The 19,611-nt window shown below is 38.5% G+C and overlaps 2 protein-coding genes and 1 non-coding gene across 4 annotated transcripts; all 3 read right to left on the reverse strand.

Annotated features, from left to right (window-relative positions):
- Positions 1 to 114: 114 nt before the first annotated feature.
- On the reverse strand, positions 115 to 3,808 carry nabp1a (nucleic acid binding protein 1a). 2 transcript variants are annotated; one of them, XM_056755716.1, is made up of 6 exons: positions 3,651 to 3,808; positions 2,477 to 2,615; positions 2,174 to 2,245; positions 1,746 to 1,830; positions 1,369 to 1,429; positions 115 to 1,018 (listed from the first exon to the last, which is right to left on the reverse strand). In XM_056755716.1, exons 1-6 carry the CDS (start codon positions 3,667 to 3,669, stop codon positions 822 to 824), a joined length of 573 nt encoding a protein of 190 aa, XP_056611694.1. In that variant the 5' UTR covers positions 3,670 to 3,808; the 3' UTR covers positions 115 to 821. The 2 variants fall into 2 exon arrangements, with proteins under 2 accessions (XP_056611694.1, XP_056611693.1); XM_056755715.1 differs by having other exon boundaries at positions 2,831 to 3,793.
- Positions 3,809 to 5,650: 1,842 nt separating this feature from the next.
- On the reverse strand, positions 5,651 to 5,732 carry trnas-cga (transfer RNA serine (anticodon CGA)). The gene has a single exon. It is a non-coding gene; the product is annotated as a tRNA-Ser (tRNA).
- Positions 5,733 to 9,173: 3,441 nt separating this feature from the next.
- Positions 9,174 to 19,264, reverse strand: cavin2a (caveolae associated protein 2a). Its single transcript, XM_056755936.1, has 2 exons — positions 18,616 to 19,264; positions 9,174 to 10,802 (listed from the first exon to the last, which is right to left on the reverse strand). Exons 1-2 carry the CDS (start codon positions 19,147 to 19,149, stop codon positions 9,927 to 9,929), a joined length of 1,410 nt encoding a protein of 469 aa, XP_056611914.1. The 5' UTR covers positions 19,150 to 19,264; the 3' UTR covers positions 9,174 to 9,926.
- Positions 19,265 to 19,611: the final 347 nt, after the last annotated feature.

Genomic DNA, 19,611 nt, shown 5'->3' on the forward strand with positions numbered 1-19,611 from the left:
AACATATAAGTGTAGTCATATTGCATAAAAAACACAGCTGTCTTATTAAAATGTGAATTTCACTATAATGGCAGAATGCTTCAGTTTATAACAATTACAAAACATCCACAGGGATTAATTTCCCAACATTTTGTTCTCGATTTATTCCTAATTAAATAATCCATACAAACTATCACCTTTCCTTTTACACGGTCACTTTTGGTAAGTTTTTGGCCAAAGGTAGCACAGAACTCAAAGTAATCGGTCACTTTAAAGTTCCATTTCCCTACTCCAGAGGTCTGCAACAGCTGACCTAGATCCTCACTCCGGCAGATTTGAGCTCCAACTCCATCAAACACCAGAACAAGATAATTGGTGTCTTCAGGATTACTTTGAGCTTAACTCTGCAGGAATATGACTCCCTAGCGCTAGCATTGCAGATCCCTGGCCCATTCACAACAGCAGTTAACCATTCCTGAATTACATGACAATGAGTTCACTATAAATTAAGAGAAGAAAGTGCATTAAGTGTTCAAGTAGGGTGTATAGTTTAACAAGATCTGTTACAACATCTGTGGGTCACAGAATTGGCACCCAATGGGTGGCAAGGACGCCAGCCTCTAAGGTATATGTATATTAACTGTAAGAAGTTGAATTTGAACCTTTTGTGATCAAGAAAATGTTATACAGTTCTTGGCAAATGATGCAAAAAGCACAGATGGCAAAGCGTTAGCATCAAACCTCGTAATTTTGATGGCAGTTTTATATATTTTAAGGATGGATTGTGGAAGTAAATTTATGCAAGGAGTGGAAACAGGGAAGTGGATTTTGCAGTCAATGTTTCATCTCTTTGAAGCTCTTCTTGGATCTCTGCCATTGCTAATGGTAACTGAGGGTTTGGGTGGAGCTGGGGATGCAGCTGGTGAGAGTTGCCCGTTGCCTGGAACACGCCCATTTGGTCTTCCTGGAGCCCCAAAGTTGGTCTCCCGAGCCACAGGTGCAGCACTGTTATTGGAGTATACTGGCCCAGTACCATTTCCTGTTTAGCGAAACATTAAAAACAATGGTGATGGGCTTAATCAAAATGTCATGTAGACCGCAAAGACAATGAAGTAACAGCTTTTCATAACATTACTTTTATCTTCGTTTTATCAGTAGTAACTTACAGTGTGCTAACTGTAGTGACAATCCCCTAGAGCAATCTAGCATCAAATGCCTTGCTCGGGGCACAGTGTTGGTAGGGCAGGAGTGGGATCTCAGTAACTCCAGTTCCTGGTTCACCCCCTACCCGAGATTGAATCTGCAACCTTTGTTAGCGCCCAGATTCCAAACCATTAGGCTACCAACTACCAAATCAGCATCTGTGGAGTATTAGCTATATTTGCTTACCTGTTTGTGCAGGAGTACCTGCATTTGGATTCGGTGGAGAATTTCCCCGCTGTTCCTTACCCTATTAGAGGACATGAGATTAGACACCATTTTGTTGACTATTCATAAGAAGCTTTTAGTGGTTTATGACTAGGTTCAACAAACAAGTACTTGAATCCACTCACATAATGGATTGTATTCTGCAGCTGGTCAAACAAAATGTTTCTGCATTAATTATTCTTACATTCTATAGTCTTTGTTTAAACAAAGCAAGGTTCTTTAATCAAGTTTTCACCACAACAAGTACATTTGGACATGCAAATAATTGCCATCTCATTGTGATGCCTCAATGAGCATTGCTTCTCAATTTACATAAGCAGGAAGAACACTTGACTCACAGTCTTGTTCTGCTGTTTAGCTTTTGCTAGCAGCTCTGGATTTGGCTCACTGAAATTTGGAACCTCAGAATACACCATGCAGAACCTGTGAAAGACATCGAGTATTTGCATTTGTACTAAAATATGTTTTGCAATTTGTAGCGTTTCCACACTTTGATATAAAGTCATGATACTCTTCCAATCCGTTTATTTAATCCTAACATTAACAAAAATGTAAGCCTTCAACTAGAAGATTTTTTAAATTCACACAAATAGACTCCTGTGGATTTAGATTCTGACTCATGGGTTATTGCCCAACGTCAATAATCCCAAAATGATCAAATATTAGTAAATAACCATGGTTGACATACTGGTATGTTGCTACTTATTCCTTCCTAAAACACAATGTTATTTATTGCTGAATGTATGAGGTGCGAGTTAATACTTACTCTCCTATTTTCTGCAAGTCTCCTCCTCGTCCAGTGTACAGTGTTAGGCTGCCCTTCCAAATGGAAGCATAACTAAAAAGACAATTTGATGTGAAACAATCAAGAAAAATATTGAAATTTAACTTGTGTCCATTTTAAAGAAAGAGGACAGTCAGGTCAAAGGCAAACATGTAGACCAATGTGAAACAGCATGTCACCAGTTCAAATAGGTTTTTTTATGGTTCTTTCACACAGACCATTAACCACACATGGGATTTAATGGGTTCAAAGTCGAAATGTGGTGCACACAGTGAAGGTTCGTACCCTCTCGTGAGACGGATGATATCTCCGGGCTGGATGAGGGTGCCCAGCTCATCCCACACAGAGATGGCGATGCTGCCGCTCTTATCCGCCACCCTGCACGAGCGCACCTCGTGCCCGTCCTTTGTCTTAGTCACCCGACCTAGACATACACGGAAAAGTTAATCGTCAAATCTTGAGCATAACAAAACTACTTAAACACATACGATCACTTTATGCTATGGCTTATTCTTTAAAACAAAACCACACGGCATTTAACACAGACGTTCGTCGCGATGGTTTTCATGAGTACCAGGCGGAATTAGCTGAGCTGTTGCTAAAAACTGTAATGACCGGCACAACGGTGATTTCACTTACCGATTTCCAAAACTATAAAGACGATATTAAGGTTTTTCGATCCGGCCTTTACATCTTTAATCAAGATCACACCTTCGTTGGAGATATTCGACATTTCAGAGAGCCGGGGTGAATGCTAGCACACCGGCTAGCTTAAGCACAGCTAAGAGAGGATCTCTTGGATATAAACCTAAATCTGTGGCTTGTGTCAACTTATTTGCCAAATAAACTTAATTTGGCGTATAAGGTTCGTTGCTTACCCCCTGTTGAAAAGATTAAGGTGTTTGCGATCGTAACATAGCAGGCAGTGTGTGTTTTCACACTTCGCCGTCGAGTTAAAAGAAGAATGAAAGTGAAGGGGCGATATTTCCTCCTCTACGATTAAAACTCGTATAAAACCACTTTATTCGTTTTCCAAATAGACATTTAACACATCAACCTTATCTAAACCTTAAACACTGCGACGCCAAGACATGGCTCAAGTCTTGTTATCGTTATTCCTTAAGAAATCTAGCTTTCGTATACATACGGAGTCGCCGTCTGTAATTCGGGCTACAATACATCAGAAGACATCGAATTAAAATCTCATTAAAATGGACACTGTAAATAAACCTGCCAAATATATTCCTGTGTGCGTGTGAGTCGGTGAGTTCAGTTCGACAGTTATACTCACACACTGCCGGTCATGTTCACTAAACGCGCATATTAAGCGTATCGAGCGGTCTAATCGACATTTAAAGGCTAAAAGCGACGAGGCAAACGATTTTGAAGACGGGCGCCTAACATATCTAACTAACGTTACAGTTGACTAACTTCAATTTTCCTGGCGTTATGAGCTGACCTAAACTTGCAGATGGCATTTTAAATTGATGTCATGTTTTCGTGTTTCCTACATGTGTCGCTATGCAGTCTTAAGAAAGACAAAAGAAACTACTGCCGCGAAAGAGGTGAAAAGACCTGTTTCACAGTACTGCCTGCCTCTCCCTTACTAACAAAGCCTCTGACCTACGCCTGGGCGCTGAGCAGTGCGTTCTTGTCTTTATATTCTTCCGGATGTACCATCTCAGAGTTTCACAGGGGTGTTTCAAGACGCTATAATACTTTTAAATACACATGCGATATTAAGGTTCGCGCGAATACATCTGTATATCCGAGTAAGCACACATTTTTTATAAATCACGCTCCATTATACAGCATGGTAAGATATACCATACATCAATTCTAATTGGGTGTTGGTTCTTACCGTGTTCTTGTTACAATGAACTCAATCGGATTGGACACCATCATGAAGAATGTGTCCACATGGTAAAGAAACACACTCGTCGTTTCCTTGGCTTGGCTTACTTTGTACGAATGTCGACGTTGTGCAATGTTTGGATTACATGTGCCGAAAATATCTCAAGAGACATTTTAGTTTGCATCATCACATCCTTCAGTTCAAGCATCAGATCGAGTGCTGGCAGTAAAGCGTTGTTTTACTTCAGTATACCCTTTACGCTCAGGGCTGGACCACGTATATATCCTCCACACTGTTCTTCACAGTAGGGTGACATCCTCCGTCCCGCTTCGCGGATTTTCAGCCCCGGTCCCGCACGTCGCATATTGAGAAAATGTCAAAATGTCCCGCATTTTCATTAGTCTGTTGGTTTTTATATGTCACATTAGCAAACACGTTCTTTATTCAGAGACAGTGTATTTTTTATAAATTATATATTGCGAGACTAACCCCCACCAAAGAAAAGTCTAACCCTCATAAGACTTGATTCAATATCGAGCACTGCTTTGAAAGTGTGTTTAGCCTATAGGTTGTGGTAAGCGTATTAAAATAAAAAATATTTTCAAATCATTTAATGCATTATTTAACAATTATACATTTTAAAAGAGAAACTCTTTTTCATTATTTGTTTGTTCTTTATTCTTTTATTCTCTTTTTAAGAAGATCTTCGAAGTTTTTTTTAAATCATTTTATTATAAATATTTTATTATTATAAACATTTATATTGAAAATATTACAAGGGATGCATTTCAATATTATGAATATCAAAACATTTGTAAACATAATACCCACAAAAAATAAAAACAAAACGTAAATCATAAATATAAATGAAAAATAATAATATTGAAAACTATACGAAGTACTTTCATTTTTTAGCAGAGTACAAGGGTGGAAAGGAATCAATTAAACATATTTCTGTTCACTGGTGATCTAACAATAACATTGAATAGTTTGTGTTTTTGAACACTTTTTTGTTTGTCAAGATCTACACAGTTTACAAAATGATAACCCGACGTCTGTTTTGTGAGACAGTGATCCTTAAATTGAAAACGCCATTATACTTGTATGTGTTATTTGATCTATGACTCAATTATGTTGTAGTTGGAATGATCTAAATAACAAATTATTTTTTAAAAAAAGTTGAAAAATTATTTTAAATGTATTTATTTCGTTATTATATTACAGTTACGCGCTACCTTTCAATGGTGTCCCACATTGTCCCACACAAACGGATTAGCTGTCCCATATTTGGTTTGTGGTTTGTTGGGTGGTGGTCACCTTTTTCGCCACAAAGTACCTTGTGTGAAACAGAAAAGTTCTTTAGATGTTAAAGGGTCTTTTTGGAACCAAAAGTTTCTTCTATGGCATCGAAGAACCTTTTGAAGCAACTTTTTTTAAGAATGCACGAGTAAAAAAACGTTCTGAATAATTAATGTGACACAGATATTTATCACAGTTTTAATACCCTATTATGTCGCAACGATACCTGGATTTCTAAATCCGAACGTTTCAGAGTGTCACTTGTTCCAACTTGGTTTATTGTAGCAAAATTTACTTAAAATAATCGTCACGAACAGGATTCGAACCTGTGCGGGGAAACCCCATTGGATTTCGAGTCCAACGCCTTAACCTCTCGGCCACCGTGACGCCATGTTTATATTTGAAAACCGCGTATACCTCATTTTCAAAACGTCAAAACTTATCGCAGAATTCTATTCAAATTATGGTTATTTATAACATTCATAATACGTCACACCATGGTATTTAATTGTCTACAAGTTAACATGTTAACAACAAGAAATTGCTTACGTTTGCAGATGATGGAAGGGCATTTGACCACACGGTGGAGACAATATCCTCGTGAAATTCAACATATCAGCCACTAATCAGACTCTTTCAACAAATAACCATCAAACACACAGTAAACCTGAACCACTGAAAGTGTGAAATATTTTGAAGAAAATTATAATACATTATGCCCCTAAGTAAGAAACTTGTACAAACTTATTTGTAACCAAATTATGTTAGCTAAAGCTCTTCTTACGTATACTCCTCTATATATTTAAGCAGTATATTTAAGTGTATCTCCATTTACTGCCACAGTAGGGAAAATAAATACTATGGGAGTCAATTGGGGACGAGATCTGTTCGGTTCCTGACATTCTTACAAATATGTTTAGCTCTGAGAAAAATATGCACAAATACAACCTGATTCCTCAGTGCACCTGAGAGCCAGAGGGATTTCAGAATGCCCGCCAAACCCACATGTGGTTGATGTTGAAAATGAGACCATGAAGTTTGCTGTCATGCAGAAATGTTGATCTTACCTCTCTTTTACGTGCTCCACTCTGGCTAAAAAGAATGAGTGGACACTCACAATCTCTCTTGGTTTGCATTTGTAACATGTCATATATATATAATAAATCTTTCAATGTTTCCGAAGACCCAACCGATCAACATGGATATACAAAATCTATGCCTTATGGTGTCACCAAACTCAAGTCTATTTTGTAGCTCTCATGTTGTGTTTCATAATTTTTGTTGTCGAACGTGATCAGGAATGAATCCTAAACCATCGGATCTTATAGGTGCTGTAGGCGGCACACCTGTCGAGCATACGGGTATTCCAAACTTCAGCTAACCCATGGAAACTATAACCATCAATCCGTTCCCACATTTTCCTTATCCAGGCGGTGGAAAATGAACTGTGGAGAGCTATCCATCAGAACCAGGAATGTACCTATCTCACTTGGTGTATGTGTATTGTGTGTGTGGACTACTTCAGTGTGAGATGTGACATTCTTTTCTTTGCCAGTGCTAAGATTTTCAATTCTTTCTAAAGTTTGTGTCGTTTTAAACAATTTTAGTGTGTAAGAAAATTATTTAATAATAACATCATCTATATGGAATTTTCAACGTCAGAATACAAAAGTGACCATGCAGTGGCGTTGCGAGGGATGGGCTTTGGGGGCTTAAGACCCTCATGTTTTGCTAAAAGCCCCTATTTGAGGATTTTAAAACACTTAATTTCACTAACAAGAAGAGTATTACATATGTTTTCTCGACTCGTGGTACACGAGCGTGTATTTTACACGTTAATTTCTTTAAACGCATCTCTGAAGCGCTGTGTCGCGCTGTTAAACAGCATCATGTAAGCAGATTCTCCGCGAAATTAACCATTTATTTCTTCTTTTCAATAATAAGGTTACTGTTCTCAACGTATCTTAGCAGTATTGTAGTTTTTGTGCAAACTTTAATCACAGTGTAGTCCTCACTGTCATGAAGATACGTTCCTTTTTAATGTGCATTAAACTTTTATGCTTGTTATCTCATAATTTAATTGTGAGACTTTAGTCTGGTTTTCACAGACAGGGTCATAAATGCTACTGTTTTATTTTATGGTTGTAGGCACAGAGCCGTTGTAAAACAAGAGTTTCGACACTCGCATAGACGTCCGTCGGAAGAATGGAATGCGGAAGTCAAGGGCGTCGATTTGGGTAGGGACATATCATTAATATTCACAATATTCAGGGAACACTAAATTCTCCCTGCCAATAATTTCGACCAAACAATTAATATACACTTGTATATAACCATTGTTTTCCGTCTGTGTCTTTTCTTTTTTACTTATTAATGATTTTTTTCAACATATATTTATTCAGGAATTAAAAATCTTTTACAACCGCGTTCTGGAAAAATAACGTAGTTTGTGGTACACAAATGGTTAAGTTTCGTTCTCTGCAATGAGTCCCGCCTCAGTAGTTCACTTTGTTAATAGGACCACCAATTGTGTCATTTTATTAGGTGGCAGAAGCAGTCTTACCAAGCTGTAGCCCAGATGTTGAGACAGAGGTAGGGTAACAGGTGATTAGGCTTTTGAACATGATTATGTTATTTGTTACATGTTATTTTATTACTTAATAATTGTTTATTCTGGTCAATTTCTAAGGAAACGGATCTTGCATACAGTGTAGCAATGAGAGTGACAACAATGCAGAACATTGGAGAAAACTATTTCAAATAAAACTTATTTTAAGTATTGTTAAATTATTATATTGTTTAAATAAGTCAAATAAACTGTGCTAAACTTTACTGACAATCCGGCTCTGACCAATTTTATGTCCCTTCCAATGTCAAAATCAAATTTATGCCCTTGGTGGAAGTAACTTGTGTCATAGAGGGCTTTATAGTTCCAAACATTGCATTGAAGCCCATTCATTTCATTGTTTCCCAAAAACATTTTCTTCTAAGTTGATCAAATACATCTCTGTAAAACTGGTGTTTTATTTTGAGGATGTTTTTGAAACAAAATATTGTTTTCATAAATAAAAATGTATTTCCCGTGTAGACGATTTTCAATGAAGACTGCTCATTAATAACAATCTTATCTGCCCTCTCCCTGTATAAATTATATAATACAATTTCTTACTGACTGAAATTTGTTTGTCTTGTTCGTATTTCAAAGGTCTTTGAGGTGCATTAACTTGGAATCATTGACTATTTATTGAGAAATTACTTGTGCATTTTTATGTGAATGTCTTAACATAATTTAACATTGGTATGTGATGATCATAGAAGCCTAAGAAATAGATGAATGCAAACTGTTAATGTATTGCACATTATGCGTCCTTCCTAGTCAAATTAAACACACAAAACTGATTAACACTGTCTCTAAAACTCATCAGACAAAATGTTGTAAAAAATGTAATCAACATAGTAATAATCAGTGCATATATTGTGTTGGTATTAACAGAAATTTGTTGCAAATGCAGCTACTTCCAATGTCTCTCCCACTTAAACCAATCAAACACACTGACAGTTTTCAACTATTGAGAGCTCCATGAACCACGTGACCACGCAGCAGCGAGATCACAGTGTGTCGCAACTCTGTTGTTCAATGACTGTGTGTGTGTGTGTGTGTGCCCTTGCTGTAGTAATGGGAGAGTTGTTGGCAGCAGGCAGGGTTACTATAGAGACGGCATTGAATTGTGCTTGATTTTCCCCAGAAACTTTGTAAACACACTTCTCACCATAGCAGGCAGTATGATCACCTTAAATCTCCAAAATGAATATTTATTCAAGCCAGAGTTATGCTTAATCTTTTAATAAAAGTACTAAATATGTCCAAAAAAGTAACTTTTCTAGTTTTCTGTTATCACTTACAAAAGTGTGCTTTAGGGTACAAAAATGGAATGAGATGGTATTTATCTATAGATATTCAATGTACTCTTCATACACACAATTGCTTTTACATCATACTCCAAAGTACTTCAACAATTCCATGGAATTACCACCACGGTGCTATCACAGTAGTGTCCCGTAAACTATGGTGTTACTTTAGTACCGAATTTTTTAAATCATGATAGAACCACTACTTTTTTGTAAGTGATTAAATACTTAAATGTTTGTACATAGAAGAGTGTCTGGACAAGCAACAACGGACAGACTGGCACTCACTCAATTTCTCGTCTGCACAGGTGAAAAAAAAACAGAGAGTGAGAGTTTGGGTGTTGAATTCAGTCAATTTCATGGCATTTACAGCTCCCAGAAGAAAAATAGTTATTTTGCTGCATCATTGTGGTTACAGCGGTCTTAGTGTTTGATTCTCTAGACCTTCGAATCAATTTCAATCGAATTTGCTCTCAAAAGAACATAATTTATTAATTTAATATAATGGGTTATAGTAACATTATGTTTGGCGTTAATTCTGGGCGAAATGTTAATTCAGCAGACATGCTATTTAACATTAAACAAGCTTGGTAACATAATAAGGGAGTAACTGATTACCTAAGTCTCAGTTATAGACTCAAGTCGGGCTATAGATTAAAAAACACAACAAATCTAAGAAGTTTGCTCAACAGTGGCTGGATGTGATGCTGGAGAGGCCTCCTCCACAGATCTTGGTTCTTTCGCCTCCTCCTTCTCTTCATTATCCTCTTCTCCATTTTCGACGTTATTAACAGCACCATCATCTTTTTCTTTCTCCACTTCTTCTTCAACTAGCTTTACAGAGGGACCATTCTCAAGATCACCTCCGTCTTCTGCGCCAGAAGCCTCACCATCTGCACTGCCTGGGGTGGATGGAGTGTGATGCTCGTCCCCGTTTGTTTTCTCCGGGGAGTGTAACTCAGCAAAGTGCAGCTCACCATCAGGTCCCCCTATGGGTGGAACCTCCACCGGGCTGAGATTTCTGTGAGAGCTTTCAGGGTCCTGAGCGAGGTCAGGATCTCCAGCTCGCTCCTTCTTGATGTTGAACGTCATGGGGCTAACTTTGAAAGACGAGCTTTTGGAAGTTGGGCTTTTCGGATGGTTGGGGGTGAAGCTTTTCTTGATCTTTTGACGTTGATCTGGAGGCACAATCTTGTTGATTTGTTTCTCGAAGTTGCTACGCGACAAAGCTTTCTTCAGACTATCCACCTTCTTCAGACTGGAGCGCTTGAATTTGTCGACGCGAGAACGCTCCAGACGTCCGCTGCTCAGGTCTGGGAGACTCTCCTCGTGCAGATCCGTCATTGACTCTGTGCCACCTTCTGCAAGGGGGCTTGATGCTCCCTTTTCCTCGTCCTCATCAGAGGAGAGGTTGATGGTCTGTAGGCCCTCTTCATGCGAGCGGTTTAAATCAGTGTGTGGAGTTGGTGTAGATGGAACTGTGTCATCCTGAGAGAGAGAGGCCAAACCCTCTTTGGTGAGCAGAGTAGCTGGGATTTCATGGTCCTCCTAAAAGTGCGGAAAAAGAAAATATTTCTTTAAAGAAAAACACTTAAGTACACAATAAGGTAACAATATCAATCTGCATTCAATATGCATGTAATCTAACACTGTAAGTTATACAATGTGTGCAATTCACAGTTACTCTCTTTTACTCTTTTAACATGAGCTAACAATGAGCAGTAGGTATTCAGCATTTATATTTTTTTGTTGCTTTTACAGTTGATTTTAAAAACGTATAAGTAAACGTTGAAATTAACAGGAACTAAGATTAATAAATGATCTTATCTCATTTTTTCATTTTGATAGCCAATGCGTTACCTATATTTGTCCACAAATACAACCTTGTTGTAACGTGTAACCCTAAAACCAAAACGAAGAACGAGTTGGTAAGCTAATTTGTTTCTTAAGTGATGGCTCAGTCTACTGAAAAACCTGTTTGTGGCAGAGCTAGTTATACACAAGACATGTAGAGGCATTGTCCTGGACTTATTCCAAAGCTATTGAAAGGTTACTCTTCCCGCCGAATTGATTTTCAACAGATTTGATTTAGGTTACATATATAAAAAATGTAAGATTACACAAGTGAAATCTTGTTTTACTAATCTAATAATTTTTCGCAAGACAACCTTTTTAAGTGCAGCACAATATTGATTTTGTGTGACCTATCTTTGTGTTTTATTTTATGATTATACATGTTTTTATAACCATTACTCAATCGATTTATTCAATCATTAACTGCAAAAACACTCCCTTTCAGCTCACACACTCCTCTACAGTGCTTGATATTCTCTTATCACCCACACACACCCTCAAAACTCCTCTCATGCATGCATACCTCAGACATGGCTGCCGAGGTTAGGGGGGTTATGCTTGACGGTTAAGGAGCAAAAAGTAAATGTAGATCAGGCCCTCAGGGAAAGGTGGTTAAGCAGGACGAAAAGAGCTTTGCACGCTCACCTGCTCCCTCCTGGAGGCACTTACAACACTCCCAATAATTCAGAGTCCGCACCTATCCCTGTCCAAGAGCTAAGTATTTGAATTATAGATTTTTTATTATATGTGTGTCTTTTGATATAAAACCTGCGACTGCAAGTACTTGTTTTAAAAATTGTGAAGTGCAAAGAGAATTAGCTGTATTCAGATTAATTCATGCACATGAACACTGTGCTAGGCTATCATCTCTACTGACAGACAAATTATATTTACCAAGCCTTATGGGTGTGTGTCTACGTGCAAATCAAAGTCAGAGCAAAGTCAAAACCTGCAGTTACAAAAAAACTTATCAACCTCTCAGTGTCTTCATAAGTGGATTTGCAAAACAGTCTGTGAAACATCTTTTTAACAGAACTCAAGATTTAGGTTGTTTAGGACATGAATTGTTAAGAAAACCTGCTTTTTGTGCCCGCCCTAACTTTCAGTGCCATCTCAATGTGTGTTTGCAAATTTCAGTGAAGGACAGTAATTCTAGTTTTTCATAAATAAAACACAAAATAAGATAAGCTCTACCGAAACCGAATTTGCTTTTGTGTAACGGGATTGAATATACCTTTGGAACTTCATCTTTAATAACGTTTTGCTTTTGAAAACCTAGTAAAACCCAGAGGGCACAGATCTAGTCAAAAAACAGTGTTCATGCTAGGATAACCAGTTTTTCATGAGCACAGATGCAGTACAGAGTAACAGCCCACGGGTTCAAGAGTGACATAGAAACTAGAGCTGGGAGTTGTCAGCTTTCTTCTTTTAGTCCCAGTAAACAAGGAGCCACTTCCAATCTCTGGATGCTTGGTAATATATGGTGGATTTTAATAAATAAGAGTGTAAATATCAAGAAAAGCTGTGATATTCTGTTTTCAGTCATCCATTCAATCCAATTCAGCTCAAATCTAAAGCTTAAGTCTTTGTAAGTATTTTTCATTTTGTATCAACCTTCCTTAACGTGTTTCTCAGGCCTTGTAACATGGTAATAAATCGAGACATTTGCCATTCAGATTTTGACCTTTATCTAGACACACAATGCCCTGTGGGGCTCAGAGGAAGAGAAAGAGGAGGAGACCATTGTGTCACATGTTGATATCCCTGCTTCAGTGTGTAATGGGAGCCTGTATAATTAATGCGCCCGACTGGAGGCCTCAAAACTTTTTGGAGTGGAAACACCAAAAGAGATGAAAATGATGTGTGTGTCACTCAAACGTCTTGAAGACCGAAAAGACAGCACGAGAACATAGAAAACACAGGAAAGAAACAGAGGAAAGATAAATGCAAGAACAATACATAGGAGGAGACTAACATAGGAAAGACACAAAGGAAGGATGTGTAACTTGTGCATGTTGTCAGTATCGCATTTGTGCAGACTAAGAAAAAACGCTAGTCATAGTCAAGAATGAACTATCTACAAAAACGTCTTTAACTAAAAATAAACATGCAAATTCATTTTAAAAGTTATTTTCAGAGGTTGTATTCAAAATATTGCATTCCCTCAATCTGAGAAGCAGAACCCATGCAAGTTACACTGAGTTATAACACTTGTGCGATTATCTGATATGAAGACACAAAAAATGGCACATTAGCAGTGTTTTTTTTATTAAAAGGCTAAGGAATACACACGGCAGACAAATATTTGTTCACTCATCCGATATCTGTTTATGATGTGTGGAAGAAGAAAATCATTGGCTTTGCTCCAGGTGCAAAGAATTGGTGGAAAGCAATGACCAACTGGCTTAAACACGCAGTTCAATGAAATGCATACCAAAGCAATGTGATTTCAAAGCCTTCGATCTGCTGGACTGTGGCTAGAAAGTAGAAAAGTACTGTAATACATAGAGGACAATATGCACAATATGCTGTGAGCAGGTGTACTGCCCTGAAGTGTTGGATTGTTTTTGTTGATTCATATTTAAGTGGATTACTACTTTTTATCCGATAATACTTGTGTTGATGTAATGCTTTATTGGGCACACCCAGACAAACCAGAAAACATATTTCTTTGCATTTTTTTGTTTCTTTAGGCATTAACAACATTTTTTTAATGGATCTCAATTTTCAAAGTTTTTCTATTATGAAGCTCTACTGAATGGTGCTAAATGGATCAGATGCCAATTAATGGTATCACCTTTCCACACTTCTGAAATTTATATTGAATTAAAAGGTTTCTCGTCTCTTTTATTGAAAACTTGATTGCTAAACGTAGTACAACTTAAAGGGATAGTTCACCCCAAAATGAAAATTATTTCATCATTCACTCATCCTCATGCCATTTCAAACCTGTATGACCTTCTTCTACAGAACACAAAAGAAGATATTTTGAAGAAGGTTGGTAACCAAACATATTTCTCAAAATATCTTATTTCATGTTCCACAAATGAATGAGTCACGCAGAAGTTTTGAATGACATGAGGGTGTATAAATGGGGACAGAAATGTTATTATCCCTTTAATGTGGGGAGAATCGCAGTTGCTTACTGGTATAAAAAGACTGATGCACAAGACTGGTCAAGCATTATAAAAGCAGTCTTTATACACTTTCAATGATGGAAAAATGCCTGTTTGTAAAAGGGACTGGACTCTCTCTCTCTCTCTCTCTCTCTCTCTCTCTCTCTCTCTTTCTCTCTGTCTCTCTTTCTTCCTTAGGTTTAAATTCAGACTAAAGAACAATGTCTCTGTCTATTCGCGTGAATTAAACACATGATTAATCTTGCTGCCTCAAGTATTATTTTTCTAATTCGACAGTATTTATTTGAGTGAAACTAATAACACCTGTCGGAGCATGGCAACATTTCATCTTCACAGCGCTTCACTTGTGATGTTTGAAAGCTCATTTCATATCTCACTCTACCTTCTTTCACACAGGTCTTAAACACACAGTGACTTTAGAGAAGAAAATGTGCATCTTTGCATTTTAATGTTTTTTTTATTATTGAAAAAAAAAATGTATGTTTGCAATTAAAGCTTATAAAGTAAAACCGAATTGAGCTCAGTAATCTAGTTTCACTCTAATCCTGACTGTAGTGTCAAACAACTATAACACCTCTAACCCTTATTATACTCTGACCACATTCTAATCCTAGGATCATGACCCTAAAACTAATCCTAAACTGCAAATCTCCCAACACCCTAATAACATCAGTCTACCTTAACCTTATCTAATTCTGACTTCAATGTGAATCTTAAACTAGTCCCAACACCTGTTTTACCTCACTTAACCCCAATCTTTAGACACACCCTTACTGAAAAGAAGCTTGGTCTTTGCCAAATGAATGGTTGGTAGGTGGTAGGAAAATGCTTGACGTATTGAGAAGGATTAAATATACAGTTCAACCGAAATCTCATTATAAATTGTAAAAATACATGAAGAGTAAAACACTATTTGGATAATGCATATCTTAGTTTATTGTACGTCCTTGTGTAATGAAAAATGTTCATGTATATGTATGGGTACTTGGAGTGTGTTAGTACAGATATAAAGGCAGGAGATAAGTTGTCAAACCAGAAACATGCCCTCTCTCTCTTTTGCTCGCTTGCTCGCTCATATATCAGTTTGGTTTCTATTCTTCTCTTCCCAGTTAATTCTATCTGATCAACTGGATATGAATTTTCAGGGAACTCAAGCTTTGGTTCGCATGAAAGAATGTGTTTTATTGCATACCCCCATGTTATTGTTGAAAATGTGTTTTGATAATCAAAATCTTTGTTGTCGTAAAAAGCTTATTCTCGTAATGGGAGGAACTGTAAACACTGACTATCAGATTGTTTTCCTTCTATGCATATCTCAAAAGACTGGCATTTTCCCACAATTCACATCTGCACAACATATATATACTAGATGCATTTGTCATCCAATAAAGATCTAGATGACTATGAAATTCATAAATACATAAATCCTCATGATAGAAGCCAATAATACGGGAAACTTTGGGATCGAGCAGAGTTACATCACCTCACTGAAGGCGTTTCATGGCACCGCTGGGCCAAAATAAACCCTAACAATGTTCAAGAGGGTTTCAGAGTGTAAAATGATGAGGAGAATCGGTACAACTACAAAGGTGTGAAAAATGACAGTTGTCAAATGTTTTTGTGAACACCCATCTCAGGAACATCTCGGCCCAAACTATTCCTCCTTCAAAAAACATGAAAGCAATAAAATGTGTTTTATGGCTGTTCATAAAAGCCTCATGTTTGCCATTAGTCATGCATGTTGGCAGACTATTCAGGTGTTTGTGAAGACACAGAAGGTATATTTTACCTCTTACAAATCTAAGCTGTTTAAAGTGCTGCTATAGACGTCATGGAAACATGCATACTTGACATTATTCGTCCTGTTTTTCTATTAGCAAAAACACCTCACTGTTGTTTTCTAAAAGCATAAGGCATCAGTCGTCGTCTGAACTGTTGCCTCAAGAAACATGAACGCATCTAATGACCCCTTAACAAGTCCTGGCAACCACATGAACACAAAGACCAAAGCTGCAGTGAAGAGCGGCAGCACGTAGAGACACATTTTTTGGGAATCTAAGCTGATGCATTTTTGAGAATACAGAAAGATCAATGATGCATAAACATAAATAAATAGGGGCCCAAACAGACAGTAATTACCAAAGATAATTAGTGCTTGTTAAATGAAATGAGCCTGTTGACCGGACTCTCTTTCTCTCTCTCCCACACGCATACACTATCAGTGCCAGACTCTGTGTGTTTACAGTGTTCCTTTCTTTCTAAAGGCCCTTTTGCTTTCAAACCACACCTTCCATCACTGAATGCCTTTGCATAGTGCACACAAAGTTTATAATTATCACATAGGCTGGACGTGCATCATCAGATACCTCAGCCAAAAAAGCAAAACATAACATAACAAAACCAAATCTATGAATAAAGTGCACAAGCAAAAAGGAATGTTGCTCTTATTCTTCCAAAACCCTCTTGTGAGACCAAATGTTTCTGCAACGCTTCTCCCTCATGTTTACATTCCATTTTTGCTTAAAATTTTAAAGAGTGTCAAACGGTTGGAACAATGCACCATTGTTTTCCTGGCCAGTGATATTGGCCCATGGACCTCACTTCTTATGAACAAACAAAGAGAACAAAAAGATGATGGGAGGAAAAAAACTAAGCATAGGAAAGAGTACTGCTTTGCAAAGGTCAGTCAGTGAATTCAGAGCATTGTATTGCTCTCCGCATTGTCAAGATGTGTAATAAATGTGAAACACTGTAATGCCAGACAGGTGAGTGTCAGCGAACCATCACAATAATACAAAGATATACCTGTGCTGTTCAGCCACTTTTTGGAATGGATGGCTAAATGTCGACCAAAAATATGCTGTGGCAACTGCACAACATGACACATAAAGTGCATGCGCTTAAAGTGATAGTCAGCCCCCCCCAAATTCAAAATTTACTCACCCTCATGCCATTTCAAACCTTAGGACTTTCTTTCTTTCTTTCACAGAACACAAAAGAAGATATTTTGAAGAAAGTTAAACAGTGAATGGGCGTGTGTGTTATCTATTATACTCTGAAGCGCTCATGCCAAAGTGTTTTAATAGCTTGACACAGCTACATATCACTTCTGAAAATCACCTGCTGCCTGTGATCTCAAAAGGAATGTTATGAGTGAGAATCGGCCTCACCCATTTACCCTCACTGTTGAACCCCACAGGCCTTTACTCTCTGACAGCTGGATTACTCAAGGGTCATCAAGTGGATGGATTGAGTGTTATTAGAAACAAAACACGTTAAGCAATTTCCTGAAAACTCCTAAAACGTGTTTTCCCTCAGAGAAAGAAATGTAATCATTTAGAATGGATATACTTCAGATTGAGTATTTGTAACCTCAGTGGTGAGGAATAATTAATCCCTCAATAACCATTAACCCGTCACCGCTGCCTTGACAAAAATCTCTTTTTCTTTGGTAAGCGAATCCATCCGAGACATTTTTCTGCCTTTGAGTCAATTTTCCAGAGTGATCAGGTGTTGACGTGACGTGGATCAGGATGATATTAGCTTCATAGGATCTCTGTCAGTTGAAAACGTATGTCTTTCATAGGGCTATTCAGTTTCAAACACGCTCCTTTACATTTGCCACATTATGGTATTGAATAACGTAAGCCTCGGGAAATCTGATTCCCAGAAAATTTTTCAAGAGGAGAACTCTAACACCCTTAAGAAATGCCTCTACCTGCTACTACACGTTAAAGATCATTGTCCTGGCGTGCACAGCTGTATGCGGCTCGCTCCGGGGCAATCAGATAAGAATACTATTCTAAAAAGCACGGGCCTGACACTGCCGCTTAAATCAACATGTCGCGCCCTTCAGATTAACCAACCGGCATAAAGTATAATAGCGCTTCCTGAGTGTGTGAAATGGCTTTATCTGAACCAACAAGACACCTCCCTTTAGAATCACACATTAGACTAACAAAACTAAACCAGAGGTCACTAAGCTGGTTTAGCCAGAACACCTGACTTTAACATCTAATTTGACATTTATTTGTGAAGAGAGGCTTTTATGCAAAAGATAAAGGATAAGCCTGCAACGTGTATTGTAAACAAAAATGATCTAAAAGCACACAGTTTACCCCAGATGTAGACACAGGAAAAATTCCCACGTGTGCATTTCCGATACACGGCCACATTGCACACGTGTCCTGTCACACAAAATTGTCGCTGTGCAAAAAAGCCCCACTCAAGTGCATGCATTTCTCTAACAATATCTTAAAAATACTTGTGGTCTACATACAAAAATGTTACACTCTTGTTTAAACAAAGAGCTGCTTAGTTTTCTGAAATGTGGAAAGACCTCATTCTTCTATGTTTTCTACTTCTCTCACCTGAAAGATGAGCACTTTGAAGTGGTTCCTCTTCAACAGATGGGCGTGGTTGGCTTCTAGATGCTTCACCTGGTGGCTCTGTCTATCCAGACGCTCTCGCACCTCCTTAACGTTGATGCCGGTCTTGCGTGAACGCTCCAGCAGCTTGGCCACGCTGTTGGCTGTGGACATGTGGCTCTTGGTCAGCCTGGTCACGTCGCCCTGAACCACCCTCACTGCTCCTTCCAGCTCTGCCTGCTTCTTTTCCATCCTCTGCTGGTTCTCCTGCACCGACTCAATCATGGCAACCAGCTTGTCGAGCAGAGCCACCACCGTGATGGCACTGACCTGGCCTCCAGGGGCCGTGGGGCTGGTCGGAGATTTTGGGATCAGGCGGGAGAGGGTGTTTGTGGGAGAAGAGGGATTCGAGCCGGCGCTGAAGCTCGGAACGAGGAGATCCTGAGCATCCACCGCAGGAGCTGGTGGAGTTGGGCTGCTTTCCTCCCTGGGTAGGGTGGACGAGCTTCGCTCAGCATGAGAGGAGTCCTCACCCATCCTGGAGTGGAGTGCAAGCGGGCTTCTGCAGTGAGAGGAGTTTTGAACGGTGTGGTTGGATTGAGTGACACACGCAGACACACTCTTCTGCCTTCAGTGCTCTGTAAAAACAACATTCCCAACACTTCACTTAAAAACTCCCCACACACCCAGGGGAGGGGCCTGGTTGCCACGGTAGTTATAGCCCAGCCCATTCGAGTAATGTGAGTAAGGAGTGTCAGTGGTCCGTGTGTGCGGACAATGCAACTTTGAATGCAATTTCAATATTGGCTGGTTGGCATGAACTAGGAGTGAATGATAATTCTTATATATGAAGCTTCGCTGCAGTAGACACCAACCAGAAAGAATCTGTAAGTAACTTTGTAAATGTGCATGCACACAGATGTGTCTCAAACAATATACTTCACATTCTTCATCTACTCTGCAAACAGAGGAAATGTCACATGCAGAAATGTGGAAATC

The sequence above is a fragment of the Triplophysa dalaica genome, chromosome 8, assembly GCF_015846415.1.
Source record: "Triplophysa dalaica isolate WHDGS20190420 chromosome 8, ASM1584641v1, whole genome shotgun sequence".
NCBI classification, from domain to species: Eukaryota; Metazoa; Chordata; class Actinopteri; order Cypriniformes; family Nemacheilidae; genus Triplophysa; species Triplophysa dalaica.

Bases quoted from the DNA above. Each gene is read 5' to 3' on its own strand.
- nabp1a (XM_056755715.1), bottom strand. From the start codon at position 2,924: ATGTCGAATATCTCCAACGAAGGTGTGATCTTGATTAAAGATGTAAAG. The intron at 2,246-2,476 runs GTACGAACCTTC...TTGTCTTTTTAG, and splicing joins ATCATCCGTCTCACGAGAGG to TTATGCTTCCATTTGGAAGG. The intron at 1,019-1,368 runs GTAAGCAAATAT...TTCGCTAAACAG, and splicing joins AGGTACTCCTGCACAAACAG to GAAATGGTACTGGGCCAGTA.
- cavin2a (XM_056755936.1), bottom strand. From the start codon at position 19,149: ATGGGTGAGGACTCCTCTCATGCTGAGCGAAGCTCGTCCACCCTACCC. The intron at 10,803-18,615 runs GTGAGAGAAGTA...CCGCACTTTTAG, and splicing joins TCAAAGTGCTCATCTTTCAG to GAGGACCATGAAATCCCAGC.